The 26,963-nt window shown below is 35.8% G+C and overlaps 1 protein-coding gene, 1 non-coding gene and 1 pseudogene across 3 annotated transcripts in view; all 3 read right to left on the bottom strand.

Moving 5' to 3' along the window:
- Window positions 1-26,963, bottom strand: part of PSD3 (pleckstrin and Sec7 domain containing 3) — a 407,146-nt gene that overhangs the window by 91,018 nt on the left and 289,165 nt on the right. For both annotated transcript variants that reach the window (XM_011373110.2, XM_011373102.2), the window contains exon 11: window positions 11,428-11,621. In XM_011373110.2, coding sequence (XP_011371412.1) covers window positions 11,428-11,621 — 194 coding nt within the window. The remainder of the gene's footprint in view (window positions 1-11,427; window positions 11,622-26,963) is intronic.
- LOC111728979 lies at window positions 17,325-17,768 on the bottom strand (annotated as a pseudogene).
- On the bottom strand, window positions 20,908-20,981 carry TRNAA-UGC. The gene has a single exon. It is a non-coding gene; the product is annotated as a tRNA-Ala (tRNA).

Raw genomic sequence — 26,963 nt, 5'->3', positions numbered from 1 at the left:
CTCAATTTTTCCCCCTTCCCCAATTTATTTACGGTAAGAACAGCAACACAACGGCCATTAAGTGAATTTTTAAAAGAGAGGAAAAATACCAATCTATCTTGCCCTAAGTCATTATTTTATTGGTAATCATGCTGTAATAAACATGTGTTATACTGTTTCCCATTTGTCATTATTTGGAAACATTTTTCTACATTTTTAGGCATAATTATATTTCATCAAGACTTTAAAATATTCCGTGTATTAACAAATGTTTAACACAAAATATTGATTTTCCCTGATAACATAAGTTATATTTGTCCAATGTCAATGGCAAAAATAAAAAAAGTAAATAAAAAATAAGGAAAAATAACAGAGAAACCACACAGGGAAAGATATAAAATCACCAGTCTAACCACCAGAGATGACCACCGATAACATTTTGGTATATGTACCAATCATTTTACTATGCACACATTTGCCACACAATTGGGATATTACATTTGTTTCTTTTAAACACTTCTACTTACATATATCATATGTCATATGTCATTTTAAAAATGAATGCAAAGAATACTACTGTATTGCTTTACCATATTTTACTAAGCAAATCTTTTATTGGCCATCAAGCTGTTTCCAAGATTATGATGACAACGATGATGAGGATATTCCGTAGCTAAAATACCAAATAGGTTCTGTCTATGTGTCACTGTGATATATACCTCAGCCTCATATATATATGAGGCTGATATATATATCAGCCTCATTTGATAGTTCTCACCTTAAGGCTTTGATGTCCTCCTATTCCCTCACTGGAATAAATTTATCATAATCTTTGTGTCCAAAGATTTTATGGATTTCCTTTTCTGATCCAGCTCTAAGTTGCATGATGCCTACTTAGGTATATCCTCTCCCTCCCTTTATTCCCTATTGAGAGCGAATGTCTTGGCACACAGCTGGTGCTTAAAAGTGCTTTTAAAATGAATCAAGGATCTATCTAGTTTTAAAGCTCAAATTCTTCAGTCGGTACTATCCAGTGGTAAAATTTTTGTATGTAAATTTCTATCACTGTAATCATTTACTTTAGAAAACCAGTATTGTATTTTTAATTTCAGATTTTCATCAGATTATTGGAGGATTTGAAACACTGCATTAAATAACCATAACAGAGACATCATGATTTTCTTCTTTCTCCTAAATGTTAACTAAACTGAAAATGTAAACAGAACGAGTCAATAGTACGAACAGAATAATCAGATGCAGTGAAAACTGTGCATTTCTCTTTCAGAAAGAAGTATGTCATAGGTTCTGAATGCAGATTTTTTGGCTGCTTAAGATTGAAGCTTCTATTCCACAGGTCTTTGTCAAAAGTACGGCTTCTGAGGAGAATGGTGGGTGGCCTTGTTTAGCCAACGTCAATCCACTGCAGGAAAGGGTGGATTTTACTTTAAAGACATGAGCCACTAAAATGAAACTTAAAAACCTAAAACTTATTCTTTTATTCTAAATGTAGAATTGCGAAGAGGCATTCCTCATGAAAAACAGGTAAAATGTCACCAAAACTAGACTGCCAGGAGTAAATGACTACTCGAGACTCAAAGGGCTGCCCAGTCGGCGATGCTCTTCGACTTTGTGTGAGCAGCTCAAACTGCTTCATTACAGACTCCGCTGCCGCAGAACACAAAGTGGAAAGGAGGCGGGGCCTTAGCCTGGTTTTAAAATAATTACTTTGCTTTGCCTCCACTTAAAGTCTTTCTGTAACAACTGTCTTCTGGGGAAAAAAAAAAAAAAAAAAGACGATTCCACTTTTATTATCTCTTAATTATAGTGTCACTGTTCCCAATGTTACACAATAGCAAAGAATTCTGCCTGCATTGTCATTATAAACTATTTTCAGTGTGTGTGACTCAGAATAGCATCTACTCTCTCAAGTTTGACATGTGGGACTAAATTTTCAAAACCTTTGTTGACAGGTAAGTGTGTAAGCCCCTCTAAAGTGAGTGAACCTCCCTAACCTTCTCAAGATGCTACCCAATATTCCAGAGTATTGAAAATAAGATTGAAAATATGAACCAAATATAGTTCTCACATCCTTAAAAAGCAATGAACATTTCAATATTTCAAATTAGAAACAAATCTCAGGCGGGTAAAATTACTGAAGAATCTATACTGGAAATGCAATGTGATTTAAATATTTCAAAATTATTAAAGTGATCTATCCACACAATTAGCCTCTTTGATTCACTTCTTCCCAACTCCTCCAATCCCATTTCCCAAAAGAAAACACTTTAATATTTGAGCTGTTTCTCTCAGTTGTTAATTTTCATCATATCCCTAAACGAGGTGCCATATTAATAGGTTGTAAAATTCTCTATTGATTTTTCTGCTATGAGACATGAGGATTTGGCAAACTTAACCACTCTATTCCAGCTTCCCAATATATTTGTATGGCTTTTTATTTGCATTTCTATCGGTCACCTCAGGAGTTTTTAAGAGCATGCTCACTACATTATTTTCTGTTTCCTGGGTTAAGCAGTGTCTTCCCACTCTCTGTAGGAGGAGCGTCACGTGTTCTCCCTGCTTTTCCTCGGCTCCCCTCTCCACTTGCAACACCTAACTTCTTTCATCTGTACTCTTACTGGGTCAAAGTGGACAATACGTACAGTCTACTGTGTAAGTATAAATCTTGCACATTTCTAAATGTGAAAAACAACTAAAATTCTATTATTATGGTGAAGTTTTTAAAACCTTACAGTATACTGATGGTGATTACTACTTTTTAGTTTTTGGGCTAATTGTTATTTTTCTTGCACAGATTTAAAAAAAAAATCCCCAGCTTTCTAAATTTCTTATGTGATCAAGTGTTAAAAATTTTAAAAAATTTAAAAGTTTTAAAAATTTCTTATGAAACACTAAGACATCAAAAGGTTATCAAGGACAATAAAATAAACATGCATGTACCGTCACCCAATTTAATGATTTCTTTATGTACATGTTTTCCTACTAAAATCAGTTTTGCATGCTTTAGAATATCATATGCGCAAATTCTTCTGCAAGTTGCTTTATTCCATTCAGTATTGTTTGTGAGAATCATCCAAACTGATACGGAACCCCAGTTCCTTGCTGTTATATAGTTTCTGATTATATGAATAATAAAACCCATCTAATAGCTTATTAAATGTAATTCAGGTTGTTTTATTTTGAGCTATTATAATGTTGCTATGAAGATTCCTCTTCTTGTAAAAGTGCAAAAGTTTCTGTAGGATGAGATTAACTGAGACATAAAAGTAAATATTTTCAACTTTATTGATTATTGCCAACTCTCTTCCAAAGTGGTGAAACCACTGACACATTCACAAGGTAGAAGAGTGCTCCTTGCTCTAAATCCTTGCCAACATTTTGTATCATTCTTTCAAATTCTGGCCAATGTGACATATGTGATATAATATCTCACTGTGTGTTTAATTTGCACATCCTTGATTACTCTTCATGTGTTTATTAATCATCTGTGAATGATCTATTCAGATTATTGCCTATTTTTCTATTGAGTTGTCTTTTCTAACTAAGATTTCATTTTTATGTATTATGGGTATTAATCTTTTGTTACTAATATGCTATGAGTATGTTCTCCCAATCTGTGGGTTATCTTTCGACTTTTTAAAAGAGGAGTTTAATATAAAGAAGCCTTTACTTTTAATGTATTCATATGTATTAATATATTCTTTTACTGGTTTTGTTTTTCTCTAAATCTTGAGAAATCCTTCTCTACCTGAAGGTCATCAAGATATTATTCCCCATTTTCTTCTAAAAATTTTGTCTCTCAAATTTTTACCTTTAATCTACCTGAAACTGATTTTTCTAGTTGGACTGATGTCGGGGACACCTCCCACCCCTCACCTCACACAAACGCACATGCTGCCCACCCACATATCACACATACTCTCTCGAGCACCACTGACTGAAGAACCTCTGTTGTCCCTAATTATCCTAGTTACTTCCTATTTCATACATTACGTTATGATAAACATGACATTGCTGCTTCTGGGATTTTTTTTCCTTGTCCACTGTCCTTTTGATGTCTTGTTATCCGGGAGAATGTCAGCACGGTCCAAAATGGCACTTCTTCCACTCAATTTTGAACATTTTATGTGGTACTTTAGCTAACTGTGTACGTATTTGAAAATTTGTACTTTATATTCTAGATTGTAATTACTCTCTAAATAATATGCTTAAATATATGTTCCTCAGAGGAGAGAGGCTATGTTTAATATAAGTCTCTGTACACATACAGTCTTTGGTACTTGAGGAGTGCTTAATTTATGCAGGAAAAAAATTCATGACTTGCACCTCAGCTTATAGGTTGTGGTAATAAACACTAGACAGGCACTTCATTTCTTGCCACACGGATACCACTAGATCATAAATATAGCACTATGTATGGTCTCGTTCACTTGTCTGCCCCCAACTCTTGCATGCTGTCAGTCTATATGGGGTGTGTGTGTGTGTGTGTGTGTGTGTGTGACAATTTCAAAAGGCTCTGGGTCCAGAAAATTAGAAATTATTGTGTAAAGAGGCCTGGTATGACACTATAGGGAGTTGTGAAAACTATGGTCAACCAGAAAATGCCTAACTTGAAAATTCAATTTTCAAGAAAGCACTGTGTTGGCCAAGTAAGAGAGAAGTTCAGGCCTCACTGGCCCTAATTTGAGACCTCTAGTCACTTAAACACAAGCTACATAGTGACAGACTGTCCTGACCACACACAAAAAAACAGAACTTAAGTGTTTTCTAAGCATGGATTTTCTCATGGTCACTGGTTTTAACAATATGCTACAATTAGTTTGCTATAAGCAGATTTTAGTCTCACCAGATGTCCTATTATTCTATAGTACAGCCTTGGCTAAGATGTTTAGATCAATTACCTCCTCAGTAAATTGGGGATGATAATAACAATAATAATACCTGCTTCATAGGGTGATGATTAAATGAGTTAGTGCATAGAGTGGTAGGATAAAGCACTAATACAGAGTAATCACTTAATTATCACTGTTATTATCATCATTTAGAACATTTATATTTTGAGTACATTGTTTCCTGTTACTTTACTGATTTCCACAAGTATCTTACATGAGATTGGTAAAACTAAGAACTTATATTGAATTTGTTTTTTATTCTACCTGACAAATCAAGAAGATACATTTTGTTTTCCAAATGTGACTGTTCAAAGCTTTCCCTTAATGCCAGATTTAATGGGTTTGATAAACACATATACTTTTATGAGAGGTACAATGTTTGCTTTTAGTAATGATGTGTCTCTGGAGGTAGAATTTCTGAGCTGAGCACATCTTTAAAAGGCTAAATAAATAAATAAAACGAAGCAAAGGAAACCTCCAAGGTTTTTAAAATGGTCATATGAGCAATTATGCATGCAATCTGACAAATTGAGTCTAGAGTTAATTAAAAAAATTAAAGATACCAAATCTTAAGTCAGACAAGTGGTCATTTAGAGACAAGTTAATTAGGGTTTTAATCTCTCCATAGAGCTTTGACCCAAATTTTCACTTATTAAAATCTTTTAGTAATATCTGTCATCAGAGAACCTAGGTGTGTTTCTCTATATGTACAAATGTAATACAGCTCTAGTTAAACTGAACATGAATCCAAATAAGTGTCTATAGACTTAGTAGTATAAATATGCCCAAAAGGTATCATTACACAGACTTTCAAAAATTATTTGGAGCTCCTGTTCCCGGAAAGCTCGTTTGTTTTTATTTAATGTATTAGAAATGCTTTCGGTGAACATCTCTCAAAAGAGAAAAGCAGATGCATTCGGCAGCAGTTCAGGCATTCTGGTATATTTCCCAGAAGCAGCAGCAGTCTAACACTGAGATAAACCAGTTCAACCAGATATTACTGAAAGTCCAAAAAACTGGGGTCGGGGGAGCATGGAGATTAGCTGGGAAGAAAAGAAATCCCTTTCTGGTTCTCTAAATACATATCTAAAGAGTTTAATTGTACTCAAAGGCTTAGAATCCCTTATCGCTTTCATAGCTCAGTAAATATTAGTTCTCTTGAGGTATGAGGAAACTAAAAAGAAAATTTCTTAACAAAAGGGATCAGTAAACAGTTTAATTCTACCTATGCCCTTGAAAGATTAACTGCTACAGAAACTATCATAATGGAAAAACCTGAAAATATACATAAAACAAAAGTTTTCATACATTGTACAGGAGGTAACTGTGGACTGTTATTCCAAAGAGAAAGGAGCAAATGAGCCCCAGATTACTTCACTGCTGGGAGGAAGTGTCGAGCCAGTTGTGAAAAGAGGGAGTTTGATGAGGCTGAGATGGCTAGAATTTGTAGAGCATAATAAAAGAGAGGGGAAAGCTACACAAAGAGATAGCTCTGGAGATCTGCAGAGGAATCCCCAGGTTTTGGCTGAAGCACTGATGTGAATACACGTGAAAGCAAATTACTGAATGCATGGGAGAGAACCACCAGAAAACACGGAATGAACAATTTGAAGACCTCACATAGGGCTAAGAATAGTTTTTGTTCTCATCAGACAGAGTGGAAAGGCTTCAAAATACCAGGGCATTGGATAGAGTCTAAAGAAGAGTAATAATGTCTTGGTAATGGAGTTAAATAAGTCTCAGAATAAAGGCTGCTTTGGATCTATTATAATGAAAGATAAAGGCAAGTCTCTGAAGGATTCAGTTAATCTACAAGTTACTTATCCACACAATAGAATAAAATCCAAAATTCTTTAGAAAAGTATAACTAAATCCAGCCCTGAAAAATGAAACAATGTCTGGCATTCAAAAGAAAATTACTAGGATGCAAACAAACAGGAAAGTATGACCTATAACCAGCAGAAAAAGTAATCAATGTAATATCCCAGAAATGACAGAAAGGTATCTGAAGAGAAGGATCTTAAAACAGCTACCGTAAGTATGACAAATATGCTCTAGAACATTAAGAAAAATACAAACTTAATAAGGAGAGAAATGGAGGATATAAAAGATTCGCATTGCAGTTTCAGTGATAAAAAATACTACATATGAAATGAAAAACACTGTAGTAAACTTGAAGACATGATAAAAATTATTAAAATAAAGTACTAAAAATAAAAAAAAAGTTGGAAAAAATTGAACAGAGCCTCAATGAACCTTTTGTGTAATATCGAATGGTTTAACATACAAGAGTCTAACTAGAGTCCTAGAAAGAGGGGTGGGTGCAATCAAAATAATGGCTGAAAAATTTCTCAAATTGGTGAAAAATATATACTGACAAATCCTGGAACTTCAACAAATGCCAGGTGAGGAAAACATAAAGAGAAAAACATATTAGGGCACCTCATAATAAAATTCCTGAAAATTAAAGATAAAGAGAAAAACCTGAAAACAGCGAGAGGGGGCGAAAAACCACACTAGATACAGAGGAACAAAGAATGACATCAGACTTTTTGTCTGAAACCACATAGGGCAGGGAATAATGATACATTTTAAAATTACTGAAAGAAAAAACATTTATGCCAAAGAATTGAACATAAATTCCTAAAAATAAGGTACAAATTTTTAAAAAGCCAATGAAACATGAGAACATTTCTCGCCAGCAGGAGTTTACTATAAGGAAATTATTCAAGCAGAAAAAAACCATATTAAATAGAAATTTGAAACTGTAAAAAGAAACCCAGTATGCCAGAAATAGTCAATATGTGTAAAAGTAGAAAGAACCTCTCATAAGGGTCTCAAGCTACATGAGCAGTTAAATTTGAAGGTAGACCATGACAAGTTAAAGATCATACTTAAACACTACAGCAATCACTACAATTTTTAAACAAAGAGGTCCAGCTAATACGTTACTAGTAAAAAAAGACAGAAACACACACACACACACACACACGCACACACACGCACACGCACACACACACAATCCTAAACAAGGCAGGAAAAGGAAAAAATAAAAGATGGAATAAATAAAAAACAAATAGCAAATGGCAAATCTAGAATTAATTATGTGAATAATTACTATAAATGTAAATGGTCTAAATACTCCAATTAAAAGACATTGTCATCTACTGAGTAAAAAGCAAGACCTACCAATATGCTGTATAAAACAATTTTAAAGACGAGATCATAAATTAAAATTAAAAAGCCAGAAACAATTTTCTGTACATCATGCAAAAACTAAAAACAAGGCTGGAGTCACCACACTGATATCAGACAAAGCAGACTTCAAAATAAGGAATGTGACCAGGGATGGGGAAGGTCATTTCATGATAAAGGGATCATTTTATCGAGTGGATATAACACACAGAGCTGGCAGGAATGCAAAATGGTATACTTTGGAAAACAGTTTGGAAGTTTCTTATAAATCTAAACATATACTTAGCATACACCCCAGTAATCTTACTCCCTTATTCCTAGGTAGCTTCTGAAAACAGCTGAAAACATATATACATACAAAGACTTATGTGTCAATGTTCAAAGCTGACTTATGTGTCAGGTTTATTTATAACAGTCGAAAAATGAAATCCACCCAAATGTCCAGCTGGTGAAGGTGCAAACTGTGGGGTATCGGAACAATGGAATGAATATACTACTCAGTAATAAGAAAGACAAACTATAAATTCATGCAGCACACAATAATATGGATGAATCTGCAAAGAATAACATTAAGTGAAAGAAGTCAGCACAAAACAATATATAATTCCATTTACTGAAATTCTAGAAAAGGTAAAAGTATGGTGCTCAAGGATAGATGAAAGGATACCATGGGCTGGGAAGTAAAAGGGGAAAAATTTAACTGCAAATATCTAATGGAAATTTTTCAGGTAATGAAAATGTTATATATCTTAATTATGATGGTGGTTACACAACTGTATACGTCTTTCAAAACTCAAATGATACACTTTAAATTGGTAAATTTTAGTGTATGTAAAATTACCACGAAAAATTATGTACTTTCCTGTACTGAAGAAGTTGAATGATCTGTCCACACTACAGTGATTTGAAAAACCACGGAAAATTGGAATGGGCATATCCAGGAAGAGCCTGAGAAATTAAAGCAACTGAAACTTCGAGACTCCTCCCAATATCCCTCTAGAAGGCAAAGGTGAAAAAGTCCCCAGTGACAAAGCAACAGACAGGAATGAAGCCTAGAGACTGGGGCCCAAATAGCCCCAGATTACTTGATTCATTTTTTTCCGTCTATTTTTGTTTTATGAGGCAGGAGCAGAAACAGAGCCAGAAGCAGAGTTAGATAAGGCAGAACTTAAACTGCTAAAAAGACAAAAGCCCCCTAATACTTAAAAGGGTCCTAATCAACTAGAACTTCTCAAATGAGATAATTAAGGCTTTACAGGAATCTGGCTGGCAAGAAAGCCTTTGGCCTGGTACAAGAGATCTGTGATGGCTCAACTACTAAGCAACTCCTAGGTTTTGCACCTTTGTTCGTTAGCATTGGGCTGCTAAGGGAACAGACCTTCCAGGAGAAGAATTCTCTCTGATAATCCTCAAAGGTGGCCCATGAAAACATGAAAAAGAAAAGTTCATTAATAAATTGAATCTAGGGATATGTTGGAATAAGCTAACCAAATATGCCAATTCACTGCTAGGGAAATGAATAGATGAAAAGATGCTCAAGTGAATTAACTTTGTTATCCTGGTCCAGCAGGATGTAGTAACATTCACTGAATCAGTAATAGCTGTTTTACTTCCTTTTTGCCTTTTCTTGAACTGGCATTTTAAAGTGCAGTTATTGTTTTTATTTTTATTTTTGCCTCTAGTACTTCAGTATAAGTATGTCAGATATTTCTGTATTTTTTATTTAGCCTGTAGAGTGAAACTACATCCCTACCTGAGGGAAACAGACATTAACTGGCAAATTTTAGCCTTGGAGATGGGAGCCACAGCTAGACATGGCATGTGGGACAAAGATGAGTATATTTGTAGTTATAAATGAAAGATTTTATGTTTGGCAAAAGCACTGATTGAACTCAATATTTGGAAAAGGGGTGTGTGTGCATGCTGGGAACAAAGAGATGAATGTCGATTGCTCTGTCCACCAGGAACTGTGTCTTATTCTTTCTTGAGGGAACTTTCCTCTTGCTATTGCAACCAAGTGGGTGCTGTCAATCACAGTATTCTCTCAGTCATATAAATTGTAGTCTTACCCTAGAATACTAAATTGGAAGTTGGGGATGGAAAAGAATCCTTTTGATGACAAAACTGAACATATGCTCTTCAGTGCTGCTAATAATCATGGATCCAGCCATGTAAGGGAGTTCCATTTCAATGAATATAGCTGACACGCAAAATAACATAGAGACAGAAATGGAGAAAGCGTCCTGGTGACAATCCTTCATCTTCAGGTACGTTCTTACCCTTTTTCCTAAGCTAGATGTACTTATTGTCACTTGCAGCTACAAGAGTCCTGACACAATGCTGTTAGAAAAAATTAAGTATTCTAGTACGCTGGTGTATATGGTGGGGTTACTCCTAAAGAAGTAAGAAATGTTAAGAAACTTGCTCAGCATCATAAGTCAGTGTTAAAGCCACTTTATTTGAGTTTCTCTTCACCACAACCTAATATATATGCTAACACGTTAAGAAAAATTGCCCAGCCACAGATGGAAGCAGTGGTCCTGTCCTGCCTGGCACTGCACGTGTGTGTCTGTAGGTGGATGGGGAGCCCTAAAGGTATAGCTTACCAATTTTAGCATACATATCAGCTTATCTTATCCTGTTTGACTATATCGAATTGCTATTTCACTCTCTGAAAAGATTATTCCAAACATGGAAACATACTCCATTCCTCTCAAACCTCAAACATTATCATCTCTGTCAGTAGATAATTATGTCTCATACTTCACAGAGCCGTCAGATGTAACTCCTTCAATTTCCCAATATAAATTATACCATGTTTGCCTATGTCACACCTGGCCATCTTCCACAAAAGCCAATTCTTTCACAAAGGCCAAATGTATGTGGATCTCAATTCTTTCCCTTCCTGCTTTGTCTCGGGACTTTATACTGCTGATCATTCTCTGTGTTACAAGTTCAACCTTTCCCTTACCACCAGAAATGTAAGTGCCATGAAGACAGGGCCCTTGTCCATCCTATTTGGTACTATACTTTTGATGCCTAGCACATAGCAGGTACTCAAAATTATTTGTTGAAAGCAAAAATAAATAAATTAGTAAGAAGTTGGAAATGAGTAATCCGTGAGAAGGCTTCCATTTTTGAAGTTCTCTAATTCTACTTGGAGAGGATCAAGTGCCACAGTGGATTTCTGACTTAGAGGCTTCACCAAACTTTAATAATACTTCTCTAGATCAACATGTATAATTTTGCTTCATTCTTGACATTATTTCAGATAAATTCACTTAAAATTTTGAGCCTAAACATGAAATAAATAAAATAGAAAATGACAAGAAAGGGTGCTTACTCTTCTTTCCATCCATATCTGCGTGAATTTTCCGAGCCAAGAATCCACTTTTGTACACAGCAGCATTCGGGTCACGAGGGATGTCCAAGAATGGGTTGGTGGTGCTCCCAATACGACTGATGCTCTTCGGATGTGTTCCATTAGCCTTTTCGTCGGTACCTTCTGATGAAGTCTTTTTTTTCTCCTCATCATCTCTAAAGGGAGAAAACACAAAGATTGAGCATCTACCACAATACTCAATGAACAAAGTTATTTGGTGTAATAAACTATCGTGTTTTCCAATGGTCTAGGACCCTGGATAAGAACAGCTATCATTTACTAAATGTCTCCCATGCGCCAGGTATTACTGATCATGGCAGTCTTGTAAGACTGACATTATTGGCCCGTATTCAGATTCGGGAAACAGAGTCAGAGAGTTTTAATAAACACCAAAGGTTACAGACCTAGTAATTAAAGAGATAGTGAGGATATGATTCTAAAATCTCTAAAGCCTCTGCTCCTCTTTCCAACCACTACAGTACCTTCATGTCTGTCTTCTTTCAAGCAAGTAGTTCTTTGACAGAGAGCATGATTTTGGTTTTGATTTTCGATTTCTGCATGGTCTAGATAGCATCAAGCACACACAATACAACAGGTAATTAATATAGGTTAAGTCCTATGACTATTATTGCACTCTATCTGCCAAATAACCAGGTTAATCTCTAATAACAAAACCACAGGTAAAGCCACCAGGGGGTAGGATGGCGGTGCCACGTGCAATGCTTTGGCACCGACAGCTACTACTTTCCCAAATGTCATGATAGGGGCGCCCTATTGGACACTGAGAAAACCCGTCTCTCTCTGCTTTCTGAATCTCTGTTCTTTCAAGCACTGCAATGCTTGAGATTGTAATGTACATTAAATATAAGGAGGCAGAAAATGGATGGTCACATTCAGTTAAAAAACAGGAGGGAAGAGAAGAAAGTGAGTAAGCTTTGATATACTGCTGGAAAATATAGCACCATAATACGAATATTTGTTTTAGTTCCCTTGTTTTAATTTCCTGAATTACCTCTGGTTTCACTGTTTATTAAACTTTGATTATTGAATCTTTTTATTAAAACTTCAACCAAAATAACCACCAATAAATTTTATTTAAAATAAACCAGAAAAATCACAGCTGCCAAAAGTGTTTATTTGGTGATCAGAGAAAAACAGCCTTTTTTTCTCTCTACTGGTATTTGATAATTGTGAGATATATGAAAAGAACACTGGATACTTAGACATCTATATTTTACTTTTAATTTTATTTTGAGATAATTTTAGATTTACAAAGACAGTGCACAGAGTTCCCATATGCCCATGAATGTTAACATCTTACATAACCAAGGAAAAAATTTCAAAACAAAGAAATTAACAGTACAAAACAATGAATTAAGCTTTGGATTGTATTCAGATTTTATCAGTTTTCATTATTTTTTTCCTGTTCCAGGATGCTATCCATGATCCCACAGTGTATTCAGTTGTATATCGCCTCCAGTCAGGGACAGTTCCTCAGTCTTTCCTTGTCCTTGACACTTTGAAGCGTACTACTAGTCAATCATTTTGTAGAATATCCCCAATTTAGGTTTGTTTGATGTTTTCACATGATTAGATTGAGGCTATAAATTTTTGAGAAGGGTACCATAGGTGATGTACTCTCTCTGTGCCTCAGATTAGGGGGTATATGTTTAATTACTAGTGATATTAACCTGATCTCTTGGTTAAGGTGGTGTCTACCAAGTTTCTATACTGTAAAGTTAGCATTTTCCTTTGTGAATGATTTGGGGAGATATTTCATGACTGAAAATATCTTCTCTCTCCTTAGACTTCTGACCACTAATTTTGGCATTCATCAGTGGATCTTGCCTGTGCCAATTATTATTGTGGTGACCCAATGGTGATTTTTTTATTTACCTCATTTCTTCTACATCACTAATTGGGATTTTTCTGTAAGTATAGACACAGGGACATTTTAATTTTTTCTTTGGGTTGTAATCAAACACTATCATTATTTAATTTGTTGTTCGAATTTTTCCAGCTTTGGCCATTGAGAACTTAAAATGTGGAGAGTCCAAATTGAGATGCGCAATAAGTAAAAAAAATTCACGTTTCAAAAGAGTACAAAAACATGAAAAATATTTCGATAATTTTTGTACTGATTACATACTGAAATGATAATATTCTGAATATATAGGGTTAAATTTAAAAAGATATATTATAAAATTAATTTCCTGTTTCCTTTTACTTTTATGACATGGCTATTCAAAAATTTTAAATTACATATGGGGCTTTCTTTTAAATAAGGCTGCTGTTAGAAAGGTTTGTATATTCTATGACATTTGATATTAAAACCAAAAGATAATAATAGGACAACAATAATTGGAGGAATGTTCAACAGAGTATGGCTAAGTAAAACCTGACATAAGTGAGGGCTGAAAACATTTAATCCTGCAAAACAACTACTCTTGATATTGTGAAGGTTAATGAAATGACCTCATCAGGCTCTGAGAGTAAAAAATCTATTCTGGACACAGATGTGGGTTGGTACCATCTGGTGGTGGTTATCCTTTGCTATATATGGGTGTGTGCTGCCTGGGACATCCAGGATGAAAGTAATACCAATAATAATATTGTGAAGACTTTTTCCTTCCTTGGCAGCCATCCCTCCACTTCCCGGAAGTGAGCCCCCTTTTCCTTTATTCCTTGTCTTTTTCCCACATCTGCCCAGTCCTCAGAAAAACTTGTGCTAGGTTCTATTTGAGATATAGAACTGGCAGAGAACAGGAACCAATCACCTTATACCAGGATTCATGTTTTTTCTGATTTCATCACTGTGAGATTTTATTGTTTTTATAGGTATCATAAATGCCAGTGACTCCCCATAAGAGAGGCTGTTTCCACAGTACACAAAAGCAGATGTAAATTAATACAATATACTGATAAAAATAATTCTAGTTAACTCACTTTGATATAAAAGAACCCTCTAACTAGGATTTTCCTTGTACCCTGAACCACTGAGGCATTTTCAGAATGACAATAAAAATGATTTTGTTAAAGTAGAATGCAGAAAACATAACAGGGCTCTCGGTCTTGACTGTGAAAAGAATGACTCATACACGAATATTTTGTACATTTAGAAAGATTCCTAGTAAAGTATTTTCTAATGAAAATTGCAGACATCTCAACACCTTACAACCTACAAAATTTCCCCAAACATTCCTCACACCCACTGGGTACTGTTCTCTTAGTGATTAAGTGTGTGATTCACTGGGTGGTCTAAGTCCACTACTTCATGATGCAGTTCATTGGAGGACAAAAACTCTAGTGCTGATAGTGGATAACCTTTCTACTTCTCTGTTCTTTCTAAAGGGCAACTGTAAATCATGAATTTCCTGCATTCTGTCTTACTCATGAGAGGTATTTTTATTTTTAAACAAAAATATTAGATAAGGAATCATATGAATCCACTGGAGTCTTATACTTCACTGAAATTCCACAAGGAATGGAAAACAACTGCTTCCTAAAATTTACGAAAGCTGAATACTGTTACACCGACCCAGCCACTGAGCAGATTTTGAAATACTCCATTTGTCAAGTCTCATTATAGTGGAGTAATCCAATTGTACCAAAGTGGTTAAGGTAGCACCAAACTGGAAAATTGAGCTATCTTGAAGGGCCTCAGTTTTGTGGAATTCAAATACTGAAAATTAATTGGTGGGCTTTTGTGGGGGAGGAGAGAATAGCACACAAAAAGGAAAAAAAAATTTCTAGAGCAGAACTACTGAAATATTACTCAACCTGTGAAATCATCACTAAGAATGTGATATTGAAGTTGGACAATAAAGATACGTTCAAGTTCGCCAGGCAGAAAAAGTGAAGGCATTACCAGCATTCATATTTATATGTACCTTTCCTTTATTTTTTTAATTGTATATGGTACAGTTCTGTGGCATTAAGTAGGTTCATATTGTTTTAAAACCAAAACTACCATCCATCTCCAGAATTTTTCATCATCCTAAACTGAAATTCTATATCCATTAAATAAATAACCACAACTACTGGCAATTACCATCTCACTCTGTCTTTGTGAATTTGACTGCTCTAGATACCTCATTTAAGTGGAATCGTATCATATTTATCTTTCTGTGACTGGCTTATTTCACTTATAATTATGTCCTAAAGGTTCATCCATGTTGTAGCATGTGGCAGAATTTCTTTCCTTTTTCAAGATGAATAATATTCCATTGTACATGTAATTATAACATTTTGTTTATCCATTCACCCATCGAGCGACACGAGTTGCTTCCAGCTTTTGGCTATTGTGAATAATGTTGTTATGAAAATGAGTGTACAAATATCTCTTAAAGTCCTTGCTTTCAATTCTTTTGGGGATATATCCAGATGTGGAATTGCTAAAACATATGGTAATTTTTTAAATTTTTTGAAAAACTACCATATTGCTTTCCATAGTGGCTACATCATTTTATATTCCCACTGATAGGCACAAGGTTCCTTTTCTCCACATGCTTGCTAACACTTACTTTCTGACATTTTGATAGTAGCCATCTTAATAGCTATAAGGTAGTTAAGTAACTCCTTGTGGTTTTAATTTGCATTTCCCTAATGATTAGTGATGCTGAGCATCTTTTCATGTACTTGTTGGTCTTTCATACATTTTCTTTGGAAAAATGGCTATTCAGGTCTTTTGCCAATTTTTAAATTGGATTACAGTCATGTGCCACTTAACAATGGGACAGCTCTGAGGAACTGGGTACTACAGTAGAGGGGCTATGAATTAGCCTCCCTGCCCTGGTAGGGTAGCAGGGCAAGACCCAGGGTCTACATGGCTCATTGTTTGGGGCCCTGAATCAGGTAAGAGTGTGCATTGAATATTCTGGTCAGATGCGGCCAGCAGTTTTGCTCTACAGACAGGGAAAGCCATGGGCTGTGCTCCCCATTCAAGTGCCACTATAGGCAGGCTGCTGGATGGGCTGAGCAGCTTCCTGTGTCTCTGGTAAGGTTCCCTGGTTGGATGGGCTGAAAACTTTATTCTGGTACAGTGAGAGAAACAGCTCCAAGACTACTAATGCTCTTTGCAGTCTTGACTCAAGCCATTGGTGCCCCATATTCCCTGGCTGAACAGGGCCACTGGCTTTGCTTTGGGGCAATCAGCTCTGCCCTCCCACCTTTCGGCTGAAGAATTGCTGGGTTATGAAGCTTCTGGGTGTTCTTATCAGCCCTTCCTGTCAGAAGTGGCTGGGAGCCATGTTGTACAGCAGGTGGGGCCGAGTCTGGATCCTGCCTGGGTAGGACTGGGAGAGTCCACTTCAGGCAACTCGCAAATCCCCTTCTTCCTGAAAAGGCTTCCTAGTTGGGAGGCGCCAAAGCCACACTCTGTAGTGAGTGGGGCAGTGAATTAACTCTCCTGCCTGGGCATAACAGGGGAACCCTCCATGCCCAGTAGTGGCTTTGCTCTGAGATTGATCAGCTCTGCCCACCTGTCTTTATACTGCTTGGCGTTCTCAGAGTTTTCTGGATCTGTGGTTTGGTGTCTGATATGAACTTGAGGAAAATTCTCAGTCACTGTTGCTTCAAATATTTCCTTTTTTTCCTTTCTTCTCTTTCTGGTATTCTCATTACATGTATGTTACATCTTTCGTGTTTGTCTCACAGTTCTCGGGTATTCCCACCCCACCCCCCCCATTCCCGGTGTTTTCTCATTACTTTTCCATTTTTGAAGTTTCTATTGACATCTATCTATCTATCTATCTATCTATCTATCTATCTATCTATCTATCTATCTATCTTTGGATATCATTAATTTATGACAAAAGAAACATGGAAATTATTTACATGAGATTTCAGAACTTCAGTGGAATGGGCAGCTTCACAGGATGCCATTTCAATAGTGATTTATTTCAGTCTACATACTTTCCAAGATGTCGCCATCTCTAAATAAGAAATAATCTTTGTTGTCTAGAACTACTTTGGTGCTTCCATATTCTGGACGAACTTTGTCTCCAATTTTCACACTAACTGGTTGAATCTCTCCACCCTTTCCTTGAGAGCCCGATCCAACAGCTACTACTGTTGCTTGCAATACTTTTTCCTTGAGATTTTTCTGGAACCATAATGCTTCCTTTGGTTACAGTTTCCACAGCACTCCTTTCAACTAGTACTCGGTCAAAGAGGGAAAGAAACTTTCTAAACGCCTGTCCTGCCATGACTTCTGCCGCCGCAGTTCGTACTGTGCTTTGGCGCCTCAGCCGCAAGGAAAGACCTGCAGTCCGGCCGTCTGGGCGCATGAACTTTGGAAAAGGCTATTGGCATATTCTTAAGCTCGGAGATTCTATTCTCAGCTATGTCCAGTCTTACTAATGAGCTCATCAAAAGCATTCTTCACTTCTGTTAGTGCTTTTGATCTCTAGCATTTTTTTTGATTCTTTCTTAGAATTTCCATTCGTTTACATTGCCTATCTAGTCTTTCTACTGTATTCAATAGCTTTCTTAGCATATTAACCATAGTTGTTTTCAATTCCTGGTCTGATCATTTTAAATCCCTGCGATGTATGAATCTGGTTCTTACGCTTGCTCTGTCTCTTCAAACCATGTTTATTACCTTTTAGTATGCCTTGTAATTTTTTCTTGATAGTCAGAGACAATGACTGAGTAGAAGGAATTTCTATAAATAGGCCTTTAGTAATGTGGTGATAAGGTGGGGGAAGAGCAGCATTCTATAGTTCTGTGATTTGGTCTCATCTTTAGTGAGCCTGTGCTTCTGAACTGTGAACTTCACATGAACTTCTCCCCCTTCTCCCCTCACTTCCTCTTGTCATCAAGCAGAGTACTCTCTCTCTTCTACTTCACCCAGTGGGCCAGGCTTCTTACTGGCTCTTTTATTTCTGGCTTCTTAGTCCATATTCAAGTTAGGTGCGCTAAGCTTAATCAGCAAGCTTGGCAATCACTTGAATCCCCATCTCATTCTTCAATTTAACTTTCCTAGGGAACCTTCCACTTTGGACTACAGAGCAGATACCTGACTTCATTTAGCTCAGTACTGTGTGCATACGCCTACAGCCAGAACATTACAGATGGGAGTGGGGGTATGAATCGGATACCAAACTCCATCTTGAACCTCCAAATATTACTATGAACATCATAACTTAATTCTTAATCTCATAACTACCCTATAAAGGTAGATGTTACCATCTCTGAAAAACCAAGGTTCGGACAGGCGAATCCCATGTAGCCAGAACCCACGGTAAGTGGCTAACAGACCTCGGGCTGTTCACAAGCCATGCAAAATCACAAGCACAATGAATCTTTATGGAATGACAGTAATGGACGGTGGTGATTGTTATGCAATCCCATAACAAAAAACTTTGAAACTGGACACTTAAATGGGTGAATTTTATGGTATGTAAATTATAACTCAAAAAATCTTTTTTTGAAAAATGAACATAGTAGTTGAGTACAGGAACAGAACATTAAGTTAAATATCGTCTCAATACTGTGATCAGGTGATTGTTGGAAAATAAAGTGAAAAATAAACTTATTAAAAAATGTGCTCATTTGTCATGGGGTTTCTATTATATCACATCGTATTATGTCACGATGAGTTTAAAATGAATCTTTGTCACTTACCAGAAATAAAAATAAAAAAACGCGTAAATTAAAAATTCTGATGAAAAAGGAAATATATTTTACTTTCTAAAAATACCTTATTCTGACACAGGTATCTTAACTGTAAAGAAAAGAATATGCTCTTATTAAAAATGTCAAGCTCCACCATTAGCTCTTTAACAGCGAGAAGAATGTTGCCAGAAGGGAAGAAGAAACAGGCTAGTAACTTGGCTTTCTGAAATAAAAGATCTGACTGTATGTATGATTGTAGCATGCTTTCCAAACTAAGAAAAACTTAACTGTAGATGTTAAAATAGTTGGGGAAAAAAAAGTTGTTGGGAGTACACTGGGGCCAAGCTACATGTTAGGTGTTTCCAAAAGATCTACTAAGAAATTTTTAACAGACAACTAAAAGTAATTTCTTTCAGTATATTGATTTGGCTAAATTTTTATCATCTCTGAAAATGTATGTATATATGTATATCACAATGTATATATACAAAACACTCAATGAAATCTAAACAACTATTGTCTAAGATATTCAAGGCACTATATTAGCCACTGCATGCATATTATGCTTTGTTTAGAAATTATACTTATTGCATTTTCTTCTTGTGCCATCCTTTAACAAAAATCAAAGATGTGACATTTGATAAGTTATAAAATTCAAAATCTTCAGCATTTTAGAAAAAATATCCCAACCTCCATAATTCATTGCACCTCATTGATTCTAAAACTGCTTTGGGACCAGTAGGTTACTAATATTATAATCACATTCCATCTGCTCACCAACCTGTTTGCTCTGTATATTCTGAAGTTAAAAATAATGTGAAGCAAAGAACAACATTTGTAAATTACATTACTCTCATTATCATCTTTATGGATATTAAACTGTTACAACAATTAAATCCTTAAAAATTCTAAGTAACTATCTCAATCTCAGCTTTGAGATGTTACTTAACAGAAAGCAGACTTTCTTTTTTTAACTTGCCCTTTTGAAGGTAAGAATTGGATGGTGTTTTTTTCCAGTTTCCTGCATACCTGAGTTCAGTATAGTTGAGATGGCTGAGAAAAATGGCTACTTATTCAGATTCTTAGTAAAATTACATTTCATAGAGCTATGTGAGATAATCTTCCTTAATTTTTAATTCCTGAAATCTTTCGTCTTTTAAACACCAAAATCTGGGAGGTGGACCCACAATCAATATCATTTTTAGCTGACAAATTTTTAAGTGATATTAATTCTTTAGCTTGAAAATCTTCCTCAAGTTAATGATCATTTTTTAATAACTAGGGCATTTCTCTCTGTTCCTTTCCTTTCCTTATCTTATATTCAATGCATTTTTTTTTACCAAATTTATAGATCAAATCAATAATATTCTTTACATATCCATAGATTTATCCTTACTTAATATTCATTTAGATTGTCTTCTAAATTTGTAAACTCTATATAATATTAACATTAGAATTATTATTTTACCAAGAATCCAGCATGATGTAGTATATCCTCCATGTGAGAATTGTGAGGATAATCGAACAAATAGCAATGACAATGAGAATGTTAAATGTTATTCTATTCTAGTATTTCGATGAGGCACAATGCATATCCACGAACTGTTTAAGAGTATGAGCACTCTATATAGAGAACTGAGTTTTATTTCTTCTTTTTTTTTCTCTTCCCCTCTTTTAATCCCACCCCTCTCCATCCCCCACTTCCACCCGTGACTCATGAATGTTGCTGTTTCCCCTTAAGAACTGCATCTCTGAAGGCTAGGCGTCCCCTCCCACACGCTCGCGGCGTGCACCCAGGGCCTGGTGCACCCGGGGTATGGTCCGTGGCTCCACCTGGGGAGCGAACCCAGGACCTTCTGCGTGCAAAGCAGATGTGCTAACCACTACACTATGGAGCCACCCCCTATTTCTTCTTTATAGTCAAATATCTTACACGATTTTATTAATTTTTCCATTGCTAGTTCTCTCACTACCGATGACTCCTAATGCTAACCCTCCTACCTCCCCCTCCACCCAATTTGTCTTTATATATTTATTATATTTGCCGTTATCTACAACCACTGTCTGACCTGTAGCAATTTCTCTTTGTCTTAGTTTTCTCACTAGTAATTATGATCAACCTATAGGTGGCTATTTGAAAGCTTAAAATGAGAACTACTTTTGGACTTCTTAGATCAAAGTACCACATAAATGTCTTGATCTAAAATAACTTGCTTGAGGAAGAAAGTTTTCATTTATCTATACCTACTATTAAAAAACACTATCCTGAGTAACAAATTCATTTATCTAGATTCACTAGGGCATTAGGATAATAAAGTTATTTAATAGAATAATTACAAAAATGAATTACTTTTATCTTTTTTATGGAAATAAAATAATTTTATCTTAAAGTAAAAAGTATTTTAAAATAAGACAAAGGATTCGAGTCCAAATCTAAAAGGTATAGTTAGGGAATTTCAAATGTTCTTCCCAGAGGGTTCCAATGTTGACAAAAATCAAGGAGAATTATAATAAAAGAGGAAACGATAAAGAAACTTTAAGTGCAAAGCAATAAATTACATTCCTAAGCTAAAGGTAGCTCAACTAAATCAGTCTAAGTTAAAAGACGAATTCTTTTAGGTGGGAATCAAACTATTTTTTGAGATGGCCATTTCCTATAGAATAATAATTGAGACTATATTTTAATTGACATGTATTATTACCTACAATGAAATCAGAATCAACAGTGAGTTAAGTAAAATATGGAAAGGGCTGAAGTCATGAAAGTAAAAGAGTTCTAGAAGGGTTCTTTGCTTGGAAAAAGACTTTTTTTCAGAGACTGTATAGCAAAGAGACTTTGGCAGAAGTTGTCACTTTCAGATCCAGACCTTTGAACTGGATAAAGAATTATAAAGTGCCACATGAAAGAACAATAGTTATTCCATTGCCTTTACCTATCATTCTCCAAAATACACACAGATGTAAATGCAGGTAGATACTCTCACACTCTCAGGCAGCATGACACATAATAATGGTAAGGAGGGAGGATATCTTTGAAGAGCTTTCTCTCCTTCCTAAAATCAGCCAATAAATGGGCAGGATTGGTTTCCTGAAAAGAACAGCCATAACTAAAGTTCATAACGACAAAAAAGAAAAAAAGCCTAACAATGAACCGCTGGCATTTAAAACCATACTTTTCAAAGCTCAGGGCTTTCCTAACACACGATCTGGAAGACAGAAAGATCCCAATGTGCCACCACCCCACCTAATCAGCCAGGATATTTCGATATGTGAGGGCAGACAGAAAACGATTTAATTTAGCAGCAAAGATGATAAAGATTTTAAACTGCTTTTATAAAATGAGTTATAGGTGAATACAAAACGGCACAGATTATTCGATGATGGGACGTTTTAAAAATGCTTATTCAGAGTTAAAGAGAACAACTGTGCAAGATGATAAGAAAGGCAACGCTGCTGCAACCCAGAGGATGAGGGAAATGAGGGGGGGGGGAGCCCAGAAGCACATTACTTAAAATTAGTTTTATTGTGTCTTAATTAAAGTGAGGCTGGATACATGAATTTTTAATAATTTTAAAAATTAGATTTCTCACATCTCCTAAACACTGTTGTACAATAACAGCAATAAACAAAAGAAGACCATTAATTTTCCTAATGAATAATACCGCACTTATTTTATTTTCTCTTTTCTGTGAGTTGCTGTATTTTCTGAAGAGCCTCATGTAGCTCAATTCTAAGCAATTTTAACATAAGGGATAAGCTCCCATAGCCTCTTCATCTCACCTCACCCACCCCATCCCAATCAGAGAGAGTACCTTACTCCTCACCTGTTTTTTCCATCATTTGTATTAAGCTGTAAAATTTCTTAAGGCAAGGGAAAACGCTTTAATGCTTTATATATTTCCATTCTCCCCAAATTTCCAGTATCCTGCCTAGTACAAAGTAGGTCAACAAATAGATGCTTTATGAATAATGTACAACTGAGCAAAGGCACTGGGAAAGAAATGGTAATTGTCCTGCATGAAGGAAGCTGAGATCTTCCACGAGGCAATTTGGCTAACTGCACTCTTCACTACAATTTTTATGTTTTCATCTTTGAACAGTCCACCCCCTCCCACCCACCGCTACGTTGTGTTCTCATTAGGTAGAGAGCCTGTCTTTTTCATATTCGCATCTAGGGTACAGCACCTGGCCGGGCACAGGAGTAGCTACTTAAAGATTGCATGAGGAATAAATGATCCTAGATACCTAACTTGCTTGGGAGAACACTAGTAGTTCTAGAAGGATTTAATGAGACTAAAAATTTAATATAAAACTTTCTTATCTACACTGAATCGAAAGTTGGCATGGAAACATTAAGACGAGATTGCTGCCCAGCAAAGACTTTGAGAATGTAGCTACAGAGAAGAGTGGCAGCATGTTGCTGCCAGGGGAAACAAATCCCGCCTTTGCCCCTATGCTGACCGTGACTTTGGATCTGTTAATGAATGCTTCTTGACTTCACTTTCCTCATATGAGAAAATGAGAACACTGGCCTGGCGTAGTGTTTTTCCAAAAAATTTTTTTAAAGTACAGATACTTTTTATAAAAAAATACTAAGTAGAACAAATATATATTTTAAAAAGATAAAAGTAGGGCTGCTTTGGTTATTTCAAAGAGGCACGATGCTTGTGGGAGGCAAAACTGGGTCCCTCTTATCTTCCTCCTTTCCCTTCACTCACATGACATAGAGTGGCCCACAGACATCTCCCTGGAACCCCAGGGCTCCATGGAACCCAGTTAGAAATCCAATGAACTAAAAACCTCCAAGGTCCCTCCAGTTATAACATTCTGTGAATCTGTAATTTGATTTCTTCTGAGGTTCTAAAATCGACATCAAGATACCCCCCATGTAAGTACACATTATTGTGCAAATTTTGTAGCAGCATCATCTTCCCTATAACTATTGTTTAAACTACCCAACTGTAGGCTGATACTCTAGGAAATGTAGTTCTTTGCATTGTTGTCGTTATTTCTTCTATCATCTTATGCAGACTTTATTACATATAATCACTATGCTTAGCAAAGGAAGCTTTAAAGGAACAAATCCAGACATGTATCATTTCTTTAATGAGCTTACAGTCTAATGAGACATTCCTACAAATAACTATCATGGGGAGTAGAAACTGATGGTATCATTAGATAAGGTAAAAAGGACATTTAAGGGCTAGGATTATTTCTGGTTGATAAGATTAGGAAAGAAGTCATGGAAGAGATTATGAGCCGGGCTATAAAGGATGGTAGGCTTGAACACAAAGGAATGGTAGGGATGTAGATTCTGAGCAGAGGTTACTTTATGAACATTAGCAAAAAGGCGAGAAGCCATGGGGCAAGTACAGGGAATAGCACCTAGTGTCAGCTTAGTTGAAATGTAGGCTGTGTGAACATACAGTGGAAAATAAAATAGATTACTGGCAGAATGTGCAGAGCCTAACTGAAGTTTTAGAGCAGAGGCATACTTCAAAATAGGTTAAAGCAGAGGAAAGAAGCTGGAGATGGAGGCACTTGTCAGGAGGCAAAAAGCAAGGATGTCTGAATTCTGATGCAGCACCAGGAATGAAGAAGAGCAACTCTCTGAAGCCATTTCTGCAGCAGTGAGTGAGGTGGCGTGGGAGGAGCCAAAGGTGACGTAGAGGCCAAAATCTAGGTAAGCAGGGAAATACTGGTTTCATTAATAGAAATAGAGAACACATTACAAAGCTTACAGACAGATGATGAGTGCTAACTGCCCTTGGAAATATCCTGCGGGAAACTGCAAAAAGATAAATTAGATTTGGGAAAGAGGTCAGAGCTGTATATATATTTTGGGAAGAATTTTTACAGATACAGCAGATAAAGTTTTAGGAATGAATGAGATTGCCGAGAAAGGCACTTTTAGTGAAAGATGACAACTCTAAGTGCTGATATTTGGGAGGTACCAACATTAATGAATTATAGGAGGAAAGTGCGTAAGAGAAGGTGTGATCAGAGGATACAAGGAGAACCGGGTGAGCACAGTGTTGCACATAATTACATACCTGCTCATACTTATTTATCAAGGAAAAAGCTTAGTTCTTCATCTGAAGGATCATGCAAATTGACATACAGTAGGGTTTTCTTTATAAAGTATGTTCTAGGGACCACTAGTTTTAGTAGCTGTTAAAAGGTACTTTACGATCAAAATAGGACTCAATGACGAAAAGATTTGGGTATTGACCCTTTATCTCTGTAGGAATTCAGAGAGGACATCACATTGACCCATAAACTAATTGTTTTACGGCCTCTAAGACCAGCAGTGTCCTTTCCACAGGAAGTCGGCTTGAGAAACACTAACAGAAAAACTTTTTAATTCACAGAATATTAAAACTGAGGACAGTTGTGATCATTTTATCCAATCTTTTAAAGGTGAAGAAAATTAATTATATGATAAACTACTCTAATGCTTTATTCTTGGTAGATGATAAAGAATAAATGTGAAAGCACTGAAATGAGAGAGAAACAAAAAGGAAAACGACAAAGCAGATAGAAATCAGGGCTTTAACAATGTTAGTTACCATAATCTGAGGGATAACTTGCTTTATGCTTAGTGTTTTAGAATATTCACGGTGTCAATCTGAGGGTTATATGAGGCTCAATAATTGAGGCCTAGAGGTGAACATGGCCAGTGATCCAGCTAGTACGTGGCAAAGCTGGAATTCAAACCTAAACCCATCTGACCCTGGGATCTGGGCTCCTAAACATGATGCTCTGTTGACTTGACAAGAGGGAGATAGAAGTTCTTGGGTAAACTCCTACCCCCACACATGCATAAGGCCCCAAGATCAAGTTTTCTTGCACCAAATTGCCACTACGTAAATATAAATAAAGTATACTGTAACAAATTCAATATATCAAAAACCTAGGTTTACAAAACAGATCCTCAGGAGTATATTGACTCGCTTTTTAAAACAACTTTATAAAAGAATCCTTAAAATACTCTCTCCCTTAGTGTGAATGTTAATAATTATTTCATTTTTATTAATTTTTTTCTAGAGTCGATATTCTGCATAGGTCAGGATACGCTTTTAATATTTCAGCAAGATTCTAAGTACATCATTTATGACAGTCTAGGAAATCCACTTTCATTAAAGAGAGATAAATAAAAAATTATCACTTTGGATCTCAGACCATGAATTCTTATTAATCTCATTTCACGGAAAACTCATTAAGTGAATCTCATGATACACACACACATACACACCATACATACAGAGACACAAGCCATCACATATAGTTGTAAATATTATGGTATCAACTTAAACTTTGAATCCCTAATTTCAAACAGTACCATATGACCTTACAATTAGTGGAAACAATTCAAGTGGTATTGATATTTTTTATTTTTTTGTTATGATTCTGTAAACTTAAGTTCATTGCAAATTGCTATGTTAGGTGACATGGTAGAAAAATATTTATGAATGCTTAATATGAGTGGAAATCAAAAATAAAATTCACATGTAGTTCTAATCAAAAAACATATTTTGACTTAATTTCTTTACAACTTCATTAAAAATTTAAAAGATTCTTCCCTAGCAATTTTTTAAAGATCAATTCTTAACTCCCGCATTGATCAGTAAAAATTTAACAAGAGTGGTATTGTTGGTCTACACAGAGTTAGGTGTAATTTATTTGTCATAGTATCTTCAAAGTATGTACCTTGAAACACTACATTTTGCTGTCAGATAGGTTCAGGAAACACTGCAAATTCTATTCTCTTAGAGACTGACAATATAAATTGGCATTATATAAGCTTCTGGAAGTTCTGCAGTTAAAAACATTTTTTTTTTTTTAGCTTTATTTAATCTATCATTTCTCAAGTGTATCTA

The sequence above is a fragment of the Pteropus vampyrus genome, unplaced genomic scaffold (assembly GCF_000151845.1).
Source record: "Pteropus vampyrus isolate Shadow unplaced genomic scaffold, Pvam_2.0 Scaffold8, whole genome shotgun sequence".
Classification (NCBI taxonomy): Eukaryota; Metazoa; Chordata; class Mammalia; order Chiroptera; family Pteropodidae; genus Pteropus; species Pteropus vampyrus.
Note: the sequence above shows the minus strand (reverse complement) of the source record. Positions and strands in the feature narration are given on the sequence as shown.